Raw genomic sequence first — 12560 nt, 5'->3', positions numbered from 1 at the left:
GCAGGGGGCGGGGCTGTGACTACCTCTCACCCAGGATATACAGACAGAGGGCGGGCCTGTGACTACCTCTCACCCAGGATATACAGGCAGGGGGCAGGGCTGTGACTACCTCTCACACAGGATATACAGGCAGGGGGCGGGGCTGTGACTACCTCTCACACAGGATATACAGGCAGGGTGCGGGGCTGTGACTACCTCTCACACAGGATATACAGGCAGGGGGCAGGGCTGTGACTACCTCTCACACAGGATATACAGACAGGGGGCGAGGCTGTGACTACCTCTCACACATGATATACAGGCAGGGGGCGGGGCTGTGACTACCTCTCACACAGGATATACAGGCAGGGGGCGGGGCTGTGACTACCTCTCACACAGTATATACAGGCAGGGGGCGGGGCTGTGACTACCTCTCACACAGGATATACAGGCAGGGGGTGGGCTGTGACTACCAGCACACAGGATATACAGGCAGGGGGCGGGGCTGTGACTACCTCTCACGCAGGATATACAGGCAGGGGGCGGGGCTGTAACTACCTCTCACGCAGGATATACAGGCAGGGGGCAGGGCTGTGACTACCTCTCACACAGGATATACAGGCAGGGGGCGGGCCTGTGACTACCTCTCACCCAGGATATACAGACAGAGGGCGGGCCTGTGACTACCTCTCACCCAGGATATACAGACAGAGGGCGGGCCTGTGACTACCTCTCACCCAGGATATACAGACAGAGGGCGGGCCTGTGACTACCTCTCACCCAGGATATACAGACAGAGGGCGGGCCTGTGACTACCTCTCACCCAGGATATACAGACAGAGGGCGGGCCTGTGACTACCTCTCACCCAGGATATACAGGCAGGGGGCAGGGCTGTGACTACCTCTCACACAGGATATACAGGCAGGGGGCGGGGCTGTGACTACCTCTCACACAGGATATACAGGCAGGGTGCGGGGCTGTGACTACCTCTCACACAGGATATACAGACAGGGGGCGAGGCTGTGACTACCTCTCACACATGATATACAGGCAGGGTGCGGGGCTGTGACTACCTCTCACACAGGATATACAGGCAGGGGGCAGGGCTGTGACTACCTCTCACACAGGATATACAGACAGGGGGCGAGGCTGTGACTACCTCTCACACATGATATACAGGCAGGGGGCGGGGCTGTGACTACCTCTCACACAGGATATACAGGCAGGGGGCGGGGCTGTGACTACCTCTCACACAGTATATACAGGCAGGGGGCGGGGCTGTGACTACCTCTCACACAGGATATACAGGCAGGGGGTGGGCTGTGACTACCAGCACACAGGATATACAGGCAGGGGGCGGGGCTGTGACTACCTCTCACACAGGATATACAGGCAGGGGGCGGGGCTGTAACTACCTCTCACGCAGGATATACAGGCAGGGGGCAGGGCTGTGACTACCTCTCACACAGGATATACAGGCAGGGGGCGGGCCTGTGACTACCTCTCACCCAGGATATACAGACAGAGGGCGGGCCTGTGACTACCTCTCACCCAGGATATACAGACAGAGGGCGGGCCTGTGACTACCTCTCACCCAGGATATACAGACAGAGGGCGGGCCTGTGACTACCTCTCACCCAGGATATACAGACAGAGGGCGGGCCTGTGACTACCTCTCACCCAGGATATACAGACAGAGGGCTTACTACCTCTCACACATTTAATTTGTACCTAGGGTCTCTCATACTTGGGGCAGGAAGTGACTCCAGGGACTTTCCTGACTTAGCAGTGATTAGACAGGAGTTATTACCTGGCACTGATGACCTTGTATTATAGGGGATTCCATGAAGTTACCAGAGCACTGGCAGCCCATGAATAACCTCCTGGTGATGGAGGTTGATGTCCCTGCTGCCTCCCCGGAGTACACACAGGTGCAGCAGATGTTTGCCCAAACCTGTAGCAGCAGAATTCTGAAGGTAAGGACCACCCCTCCCCCGATACTGACTACTGACACCGTTGTATTAGGCCAGGAGGCCCAATGCCAGATCATATTCCCACAGCCCAGAGTATAACCCCACAAACTTTAGTATACCCTCCAGCAGAGTATACCCCCTCAGCCCAGAGTTTACCCTTCAGCCCAGAGTATACCCCCTCAGCCTACAATATACCCCACCAGAGTATATCCCTCAGCTGAGAGTATACCCGCCCCCAACCCAGAGTATACCAGAGTATAATCCTGCGCTCAGTCAGAATTATTCGGGTCATCCGATGGCACACCCCCCGATTTCTGTTGCATGAAAATTTTGGCGCAAAATCAAAAAAATTACGGGAAGTCCAACGGAAATGCAATCCGTGAACCCTTAGTAAATAAGCCCCACTGTTACTAAAATATGGGATCACGAGTCGAGCCTTTGCAACAACCAAAATGCAACATGTGAACGTGGCCTCAGGTACGACAAGCCCTTATCCCAGAGAATTTGTAAACTTTTTATCATGCGGCAGAGGGGCTTTTTCCATTTTACTTTCTGTTTATCGTTTCCTACTTTCAAAAATCAATACATTTTGTATTTTTCCGTGTACAGATCTGTGTGAGGGCTTGTGTTCTGCGTAACAAATTGTCCTTCCTAGTGACGGTATTTTATATTCCATCCCTTGTACTGCGCCATTTTCTTGTGGGCTCTGTTTTTACATCTTTCACTGTACATTCCAAAAAGCTAAATTTATATGGGTCTTATTAGGTGTTCCCCAATAAAATGTAGAAAAATTTAAGGGGTTGTCAGAGACTGAAAATAATATGTGGCCGGGAGGGGGGCTGCTTAAAAAATAAACATTTACTTACCTCCACAGTCCCTCCTGGTGCGCCGTGCTGTAGTCTCGTGGGGCCCCTGTTTGTGTGCAAAGTCACCGAAGCTGCGCTGAGTTCATCTTCCAGTACCTGACACAGCTCTGGGAATAGTGTCAGGTGGGCGTGGCCAGTCAGAGGCTGGTCTTAGCGCAGCTTCGGTGACCATGTAAAAAAACAGGGGCCCAGCAAGGGAGGGTCCGCAGAGGTAAGTAAAAAAGCCCCTTTAAGTAATTTTTGTGTATATGACATGTTACTGATAGGTGTAGACTCTGGCCTGTTATACCGGGAATATAAGGACGTCCCCCCCTCCCACACACCAGAACATGATTCTCCTCCTACATGTACTAATTGTTATTCATCAAACCTTCCTTTACTACTCACCCAATGATTTTCCTTTGGCTCCTGAAATCCCGAGTCCTGACCATGAGTGTATTGTGTGCTGGTTGTGTGTCCCCCTGGTGCAGGTCGTGTGTGTCCCGGATGTCCCGGGTACTGGTTCTATGTCCCCCTGGTTTCCGGGTTGCTGGTCATGTGTCCCCCTGGTGTCTGGGTGCTGGTTCTATGTCCCCCTGCTGCTGGTTGTACGTTCCACTGGTGTCCCGGGTGCTTTTTGTATGTCCCTCTGGTGTCCTGGGTGCTGGTTGTATGTCCCCGGTGCTGGTTGTATTTCCCCCTGGTGTCCCGGGTGCTGGTTCTATGTCCCCCTGGTTTCCGGGTTGCTGGTCATGTGTCCCCCTAGTGTCCAGGTTGCTGGTTATGTGTCCCCCTGGTGTCCGGGTGCTGGTTCTATGTCCCCCTGCTGCTGGTTGTACGTTCCACTGGTGTCCCGGGTGCTTTTTGTATGTCCCTCTGGTGTCCTGGGTGCTGGTTGTACGTTCCACTGGTGTCCCTAGTGCTGGTTGTATGTTCCCGGTGCTGGTTGTATATCCCCTCGGTGTCCCGGCTGCTGGTTTTATGTCCCCCTGGTGTCCCGGGTGCTGGTTCTATGTCCCCCTGGTGTCCCTGGTGATGGTTGTGTGTCCCCCTGGTGTCCCCGGTGCTGTTCATACTAATATACAGGCAGTCCCCAGGTTACATACAAGATAGGGTCTGCAGGTTTGTTCTTAAGTTGAATTTGTATGTAAGTCGGAACTGTATATTTTATCATTGTAAACCCAGCCAGAACTTTTGTCTCTGTGACAATTGGATTTTAAAAATGTTGGGTTGTCATAAGAATCAGGATTAACACTAAAGCTTCATTACAGACACCTGTGATAACTGTTATAGCTGTTTATTGTAGCCTAGGACTAAAGAACAATAAATTACCAATATCCAGAGGTCCGTTTGTAACTAGGGGTCGTATGTAAGTCGAGTGTTCTTAAGTAGGGGACCGCCTGTAATACATATCTGTCCTCACAGATCCAGAGGGTCCAGAACAAGGATTTGTGGCTGAACTACCAGATAAAGCTGCAGAGCGTCAACACCAAGAATGGGACCACAAACAGCGAGAAGCAGCTCTTCCATGGGACGGACGTCAAATCCATCCAACATATAAACCATAATGGATTCAACAGGAGCTATGCTGGAAGACACGGTGAGGAGCGAACCCCCACATAGAGCCCTCCGCCATGATTCGGCCACTATACATTATCCTACCTGATAGAGGGGTCTACGAGGACAGGGGGGACGTGTTTATACAATCGTCTCATTCCAAGGGCTATATTATGGTACACCTGTGGGCTGGCGCCAGCAGCTCAATGGGTTCTGGCGTAAACCCTGGTATAAGGATGACAGGTGCTGTCTGCAATGAAGCCCCAAAGATACAGGGCCGCTGCTATCGGAGGTCCAATGCATCCAAGAACGAAGATCCAACGCTCCCAGGAGGTCCGATATATGCTGTTCAGCGCTCCTGGCATTGGGGGGTCCAGCGTTCCTGGCATGGGGGGGGGGGCAGCATTCTTGGTATGGGGGTCCAGAGCTCCCGGTATAAGGGGTCCATTGTTTCACAGCATGAGGGGTCCAGCATTCTAGGAATCAGGGGGGTCCAGCACTCCCGATAAAGGGGGTACAGTGCTCCTGGTATAGAGGGGTCCAAACCTCCCAGCATGGGGGGCTAGCAATCCCAGTGTGAGGCGGTCCAGCGCTCCCCATATGAGGGGTTCAAAGCTCCCAGTATCGCTCTCCATCGCTCTTGGTATTACGGGGTCCAGCGGTACAGGTATAGGTCGCTTCAGCTCTCCCGGTATGGGGGGTCCAGCTCTCCTGATTTGGGGGGTCCAGCTTTCCCGGTATTGGGGGGGGCAGCTTTCCAGGAATGGGTGGGTCCAACGTTCCCGGAATGGGGGGGTTCAGCACTCTCAGGATCAGATTGGCATTGAGTTCAGAACCAAGAAGCCAATAGAGCAAAGATAAAGGACATGCAGACAGGGTTTGGCTACGATGGCTGTAGGGCTCCAAGAAGCTGCCAGTGGATTAGGGCACGAGCCACAAGTGATATCCCCAGTTCTCCAGCCAAGAGAGCTGGGCCTCCGCAGCCGGGAGCACCGGGCCTCCGCAGCCGAGAGAGCCGGGCCTTCGCAGCCGAGAGAGCCGGGCCTCCGGCAACTGTGAACACTGGGCTGCCGCAGCCAGGAGAGCTGGACCTCCAAAGCCGGGGAGCAATGGGCCTCTGCAGCCGGGAGTGCTGAGCCTTCAAGGCCAAGATTATATATAATGGTAGCTTAGATACAGCAGCTCGGTGCTATGCAAGGTGGATCCTATATAATGTATAATGTGTGTTTTACCTCCTCACAGCCGCCATGTATGGAAATGGAACTTACTTTGCGGTAAATGCCGATTACTCTGCCCGAGGTTACTGTCCACCTGATGCAAATAGGCACAAGCACCTGTACCTGGCGCGGGTCATTACTGGGGTCTTCTGCATAGGAAGGGCGGGGATGGTGGCTCCTCCAGCCAAGAACACCCTAAACTCCACTGATCTGTACGACAGCGTCACCGACAACACCGCCTCCCCCTCCATGTTCATCATATTCAACGACATCCAGGCGTATCCTGAGTATCACATCACCTTCTACTGAGCCACAGACATAATACAGAGGACACCACCCCAGCCTGGACCCCGCTGCCATAATCCAGAGGACCCCACCCCAGCCTGGACCCCGCTGCCATAATCCAGAGGACAACACCCTCATCCTGCTGCCATAATACAGACGACACCACCCCGGCCTGGACCCCGCTGCTATAATACAGACGACACCACCCCGGCCTGGACCCCGCTGCCATTATACAGAGGACACCACCCCAGGCTGCAGCCATAATACAGAGGACAATACTGAGGGGTCCAGGTCTGAACACTGGACAAAAATGCCTTGTGCCTTACAGAGATCACTGCCAGTCCGCTTGGTGTTGGGGGTCTCTCAGCCGGTCAGCGTTGTACCTGTGACCCTCATACACCAGTGAGGTTGCCCCAATCAGAGCTCAGCTTACATACTCCCAGAGCAGTTCATAAAGTGAAAGCTGGGCTCTTATTGGTTCCCATGATCAACTAGAGCATTTCTGAGCAATGAAGTCCCAAATGTCAGTGGGATTAACCAGCCACAAATGAACTGAACTCGGCAAGTCGGATCAGTACAGAAGCTCTAGGTTCAGAAAATTGCACAAACCCACAGAGTATCTGTGCTTCAGAATCCGTCTCAATTCACTCCTGGGTGTGGATGGAAGCGGGTACAGCATCTTCCATACCTTGTAGTCAATAGATACTGAGGCCGCATTCACACCTGAACTAATGGAAATGCATAAAGTCATTTGAATTAGTATTTTGTCCAATGTTTTTCTTATATCATGGAGCGATGTAAGACTCTGTTCACACTTGCAGTACCAGAAATAAGATTACTACAACAAGACACTGAACCCTAAACTCCATACCTCCAGGGCCCTACCTGCTTGCCTCACACACCCTAAATGTTACAGCTGGATGATGTGGTGGTACCAACTACATTATTCAAACATACGTAACCTTTCATAATTTTTCCTATAAAACAAATATTATGTTAGAAGAACTTTCTCCAAAATTCATGCAGGGCAGTTTCCGCGACGTGTTACCTGAATATTTCCGATTTGCGCCGATTTCCCCTGAATTGCACCAAGATTTTGGCGCACGCGATCGGATTGTGGCCGAACGGAAACCCGACGGATTCGGAAAAAACGCCGCATTTTTTTTAAAAAATGTGTCGCGGAGCTTGCACTTACCTTCACTCAGCCCGGCTCGGTGTATTCCAGCACGTTCTGATGCTTTTCAGCGCAGCAGCGCCACCTGGTGGACGGCGGAGAAACTACCTTAATGAATCCCGGCCGGACCCGAATCCAGCGCAGAGAACGCGCCGGATTGACACACCAAGCTCAAAAGGTTGCCCATCACTGCCCTAGTCCCCCCTTACAATGGCATTACTACAAATGACCCTATTCTCTAGTCCCCCCTTACAAGGGCAGTACCACAACTGACCCTATTCCTCTAGTACCCCCTTACAAGGGCAGTACCATGACTTGCCCTATTCCTCTAGTACCCCATTACAATGGCATTACTACAAATGACCCTATTCTCTAGTCCCCCCTTACAAGGGCAGTACCACAACTGACCCTATTCCTCTAGTCCTCCCTTATAAGGGCACTACCATGACTGGCCCTATTCCTCTAGTCCCCCTTTACAATGGCATTACTACAAATGACCCTATTCTCTAGTCCCCCCTTACAAGGGCAGTACCACAACTGACTCTATTCCTCTAGTAGCCCCTTACAAGGGCAGTACCATGACTTGCCCTATTCCTCTAGTACCCCATTACAAGGGCAGTACCACCACTAACCTTATTCCTCTAGTCCTCCCTTACGAGGGCAGTACCATGACGGACTCTATTCCTTTAGTGCCCCCTTTTCACATCCCTGACGAGTTTCATCTTACAAAGATTCCTCAGAGGGAATTGGTGTGGTAGTAGCCGAAAAGGAAGAAGAACAATAATAAGAGGGGACTAGAAGTGATCTAATATCTATTACCTAATTTCTCACTTCCCGTAAGGTTCACTAACCTTCCACATGAGATCGGGAAAATCGAATAGATCCTCTATTTTCTCATATATTCTAAAAATGTCCTGTGAGAAACACATACCTTATGGGAAAAAAGCATAAGAGGAACAAGAAAAAGCCAATGTGGCTAATTAGTCTTGTAAGGAAAGCAATAAGCGAGAAAGATAAAGCGTTTAAGGTGCTAAAATGTGAAGGTAGCGATGAGGCATTACAGGATTATAGAGAGAAAAAGAAATCCTGTAAAAAGCAGATAAAGGCCGCAAAAATAGAGACTGATAGAAAAATTGCCAGGGAGAGCAAAAATAATCCCAAATTATTTTTTAAGTATATAAATGATAAGAAACTAAAAACTGAGAGTGTGGGCCCCCTTAGGAATAATATGGGGGTCATGGTGGAAGGAGATGAGGAAAGGGCCAATCTACTGAATGTCGCCTTCTCAACTCTTTACCCAGGAAAATCCCCTGGTGGAAGACACAATGAGGAATAATGTAAATTCTTTTTGGAATGTCAACAGTTTAATCCAGGGTCGGACTGGGGGGCCAAGGGCCCACCAGTGAAATTGATTCTGGGGGCCCACTTTCTGCTACATGGATGTGTGAATTATAGGGTATCTTACAAATACAACTGTCTTGGCCTCCACAGTATTGCAAAGTGAGCTTTCCTATTATTTAGCACCAAACATCGCATTTGGTGGATAAAGGGGTTGTCCATGGGCTGAAAACATGTCTACTTTCTTCTGAAAACAGTGCCAAACCTGACCAAAGGTTGTGCTTGTTATTGCAACCAAGCTCCATTCATTTTTATGTCTGAGCTGCAATACTTGTAAAAACCATGATCAAATATGGTGCTATTTTGGACTGTAAGCTCTTGTGTCACCTCATCATCCTCATAGGCTGTAAGCTCTTGTGTCACCCCCTCATCCTCATAGACTGTAAGCTCTTGTGTCACCCCCTCATCCTCATAGAATGTAAGCTCTTGTGTCCCCCCTCATCCTCATAGACTGTAAGCTCTTGTCTCCCCCCTCATCCTCATAGACTGTAAGCTCTTGTGCCACCCCCTCATCATCATAGACTGTAAGCTCTTGTGTCCCCCCCTCATCCTCATAGGCTTTAAGCTCTTGTGTCACCCCCTCATCATCATAGACTGTAAGCTCTTGTGTCACTCCCTCATCCTCATAGGCTTTAAGCTCTTGTGTCACCCCCTCATCCTCATAGACTGTAAGCTCTTGTGTCACGCCCTCATCCTCATAGACTGTAAGCTCTTGTGTCACCCCCTCATCATCATAGACTGTAAGCTCTTGTGTACCCCCTCATCCTCATAGACTGTAAGCTCTTGTGCCACACCCTCATCCTCATAGACTGTAAGCTCTTGTGTCCCCCCCTCATCCTCATAGACTGTAAGCTCATGTGTCACCCCCTCATCATCATAGACTGTAAGCTCTTGTGTCACCTCCTCATCCTCATAGACTGTAAGCTCTTGTGTCACCCCCTCATCCTCATAGACTGTAAGCTCTTGTGTCACCCCCTCATCCTCATAGACTGTAAGCTCTTGTGTCATCCCTTCATAATAATTCCTTTATTTAAATAGTGCACACAGACGACGCAGCGCTGCACAGAGTTTACCAAATCGGTCCCTGTCCCCAATCACAGTCTAATCAACCTACCAGTATGTTTTGGAGTGTGGGTGGAAACCGGAGGACCTGGAGGAAACCCACACAAACACGGAGAGAACATACAAACTCTTTGCAGATGTTGAGCCTGGGACATATGTCCTGTATGATTTCTAAACAGCTACGGAATTGGATGGCGCTATATATATATATATATATATATATATATATATATATATATATGATTATAAAATCCATCAGGAACATTTCTCGTAGATCCAGGCACTGTGACTGTGGTAATCTTCTTAAATTTCTTATCCATGGCCTCCTTCTTTCTAAAATCCACTTTTAAAGACTCCTGAGGCTGTCACCAGAGCCTCTCTGTGCTGCAGATTCAAAGGCTGTTACATTGAGAAGGAGCACTTTCCCTCCTACCGTGTGCTGAAAGTGAGATGCAGTAAGATTACATCAGGCAGAGGGAGAAAAAAGTGCTTGAGCAGAGAGGGAGGATGGGAAAGTGTAACTGCCTGTGAAGCTGCAGCACAAAAGGGCTTGGGTAACACCCCAGGAGCACGTCTGGATCATTAGCATAATTTTAAACATTGATTTAGAAGGAACAAGGCCACAAATAACAAATAAAAGAAGATTCCCACTTCGTTTCAGTGCCTGGATCTATTATTATGGCTACATTCACACGAACATATAGGGGGTCATTTACTAAGGGCCCGATTCGCGTTTTCCCGACGTGTTACCCGAATATTTCCGATTTGCGACGATTTCCCCTGAATTGCCCCGGGATTTTGGCGCACGCGATCGGATTGTGGCGCATCGGCGCTGGCATGAACGCGAAGGAAATCGGGGGGGGGGGGCGTGGCCGAACGAAAACCCGACGGATTCGGAAAAACCACCGCATTTAAAACAAAAAAATCTGTCGCGGAGCTTGCACTTACCTTCACTCAGCCCGAGCCGGTGAACTCCAGCGCGTTCCCATGCTTTTCAGCACAGCAGCGCCACCTGGTGGACGGCGGAGGAACTACCTTAATAAATCCCAGCCGGACCCGAATCCAGCGCAGAGAACGCGCCGCTGGATCGCGAATGGACCGGGTAAGTAAATCTGCCCCATAGTCATCTATGGTGCCTGAGCTTTGAGCCATGGCGCCAAAAAAGATAGAACATGCTGTAACTTTGTCTGTAAGAATGGCTGTGCGGTGCTATTCTCTATGGAGAGGTGAGCAGCACTCATCCCTTCTCTCTAGCGCGCTGACGTGTGACTGCTCGGCCGTAGCCATGCGGGAATCCTTTACATTGACACTTGCATTCCCATAGAAGTCTATTGCAATATAAAAACGATGAAAGCTACACTGGTGTCATTTAACTTCATCGTAAAAAATGAAACACAGTAGCGCCATTTTTAATTCTTCATAAGACACTTCCCCTTTCTTTTATTGGTCAGTACGATCAGGGTGATATAAAAAGTTTTACTTCTAAACAATAAAAAAGTATTTCATATCACCATTTTCTAACACCTGGTTTTTTTTATATTTTGGTGAGTTAAGATCATTTTTACGGGACAAAGTAATGTTTATATTTATAACATTTTGTGTAATGTACATCATTTTATTTGCTTTTTATTCAAGTATTTGTTGAAATGATGGAAAACATGCTTTTAAGGCTACATTTACACGACAGGGGACTTCTATGTGGCCGCAAGCTTGCAGCTGTATATACGACCCCTGTAGGCTGGCAATCGGCGCACAAATGGGTACGGTGCAGCACATGTACAAAGTACACTTTGGTACCCAGGGAAAAGTTAGGACATGTCCGATCTTTCCCCATATTAAGGCGCCGTGCGCCATGCTTCTCTATGGAGAGGGGCGAGCAGCGTTCACCCCTTCCTCCTCTCCCGTGCGCTGTGTGCCCGCACAATCTGCAGAGGAGGGAGGCACATGGGAAAGAGGGGGTTAAAGTAAAGCTATAGAAAATGAGACTGGGCTGAAGAACTACAACTCTCAGCAGTTCTTTCAGCTGCTGGGAGTTGTAGTTCTAAGATGTGTAATTACTAATATGAATTGTAGTGCACTTATACAGATTGGGTTGATGTTACCAGTGGAGGCCACAGGGGTCAGTATTGGGGCCACTTCTTTTTAATATTTTTATTAATGACCTTGTAGTGGGTTTACACAGTCAAGTTTCAATATTTGCAGATGATACTAAGTTGTGTAAAGTAATAAATACTGAGGTCGATAGTCTAGCATTACAGAGGGATTTGTGGAAGCTTGAGGAGTGGGCAGAGAAATGGTTGATGAGGTTTAATGTAGATAAATGTAAAGTGTGAGACACTGAAGGGGTTAACTGTGGATGGGCGGTATGTTTCCCCTAGGTTTTGCTATTATGCAAGGCCTTAGTGCTGAGGTTGGGTGTCCAGCACCTTGGACACAGGTGATGGGAGCAGCCCAATCAGTCTTTTTTTAAAAACCGCTCAGCAGAGCTGAGAGTGTTGTCTCTCTCTGGAAGGAGACTGGAGAGCACACAGCCCTGACCTCTGTGCCTGGAGCAGCCAAGTGATTTTGTATAGTGGTGAGTTAGTGAACACCTGTATAGTTAGCACCCTGACGGGTAGGATTTTTGTTTATTTAATGCCTGAATGTAAAGGCTGTTTTATTTTGCTGCTACAATAAACGCAGGCGAGACCTGTTTGGACTAAACCTTGGTGTCACTGTCTTGAACTGCATCACAGCACCCCGCTACCACGGTCTCTACTGGGCCAAATCTCCCACATATGGTGCTTCGGATGCGGGCAGTTCAAAAGACACACCTGAAAGGCTCGCTACATCCTGCAACGTTGCATGGCCTGGGTGAAAGCAGCAGGCAAAGTGCAGGATAAAGCCAAGATGGAGGACTTTATTAAAGCCATGCTCCAGCAGCAGGAGGAGAGGTCCCGCCAGCAGCAGGAGGAGTCCCAGGCTAATCGACAGCTGCAGTAAGCCATGTTTCAGCAACAGGAGGAGAGGTTCCGCCAGCAGCAGGAAGAGTCCCGGGCTGATCGGCAGCTGCAGCAAGCCATGCTCCAG

At 49.6% G+C, this 12560-nt stretch overlaps 1 protein-coding gene across 1 annotated transcript in view; it reads left to right on the top strand.

Annotated features, from left to right (window-relative positions):
* Positions 1–12166, top strand: part of LOC140075808 (protein mono-ADP-ribosyltransferase PARP14-like) — a 44524-nt gene extending 32358 nt beyond the window's left edge. Inside the window, exons 15-17 of the mRNA XM_072122146.1 lie at positions 1817–1956; positions 4224–4398; positions 5598–12166. Of these exons, the coding sequence (XP_071978247.1) occupies positions 1817–1956; positions 4224–4398; positions 5598–5881 (599 nt within the window). The 3' untranslated portion in view covers positions 5882–12166. The remainder of the gene's footprint in view (positions 1–1816; positions 1957–4223; positions 4399–5597) is intronic.
* Positions 12167–12560: the final 394 nt, after the last annotated feature.

This window comes from Engystomops pustulosus, chromosome 8 (assembly GCF_040894005.1).
Source record: "Engystomops pustulosus chromosome 8, aEngPut4.maternal, whole genome shotgun sequence".
Taxonomy (NCBI): Eukaryota; Metazoa; Chordata; class Amphibia; order Anura; family Leptodactylidae; genus Engystomops; species Engystomops pustulosus.
Note: the sequence above shows the minus strand (reverse complement) of the source record. Positions and strands in the feature narration are given on the sequence as shown.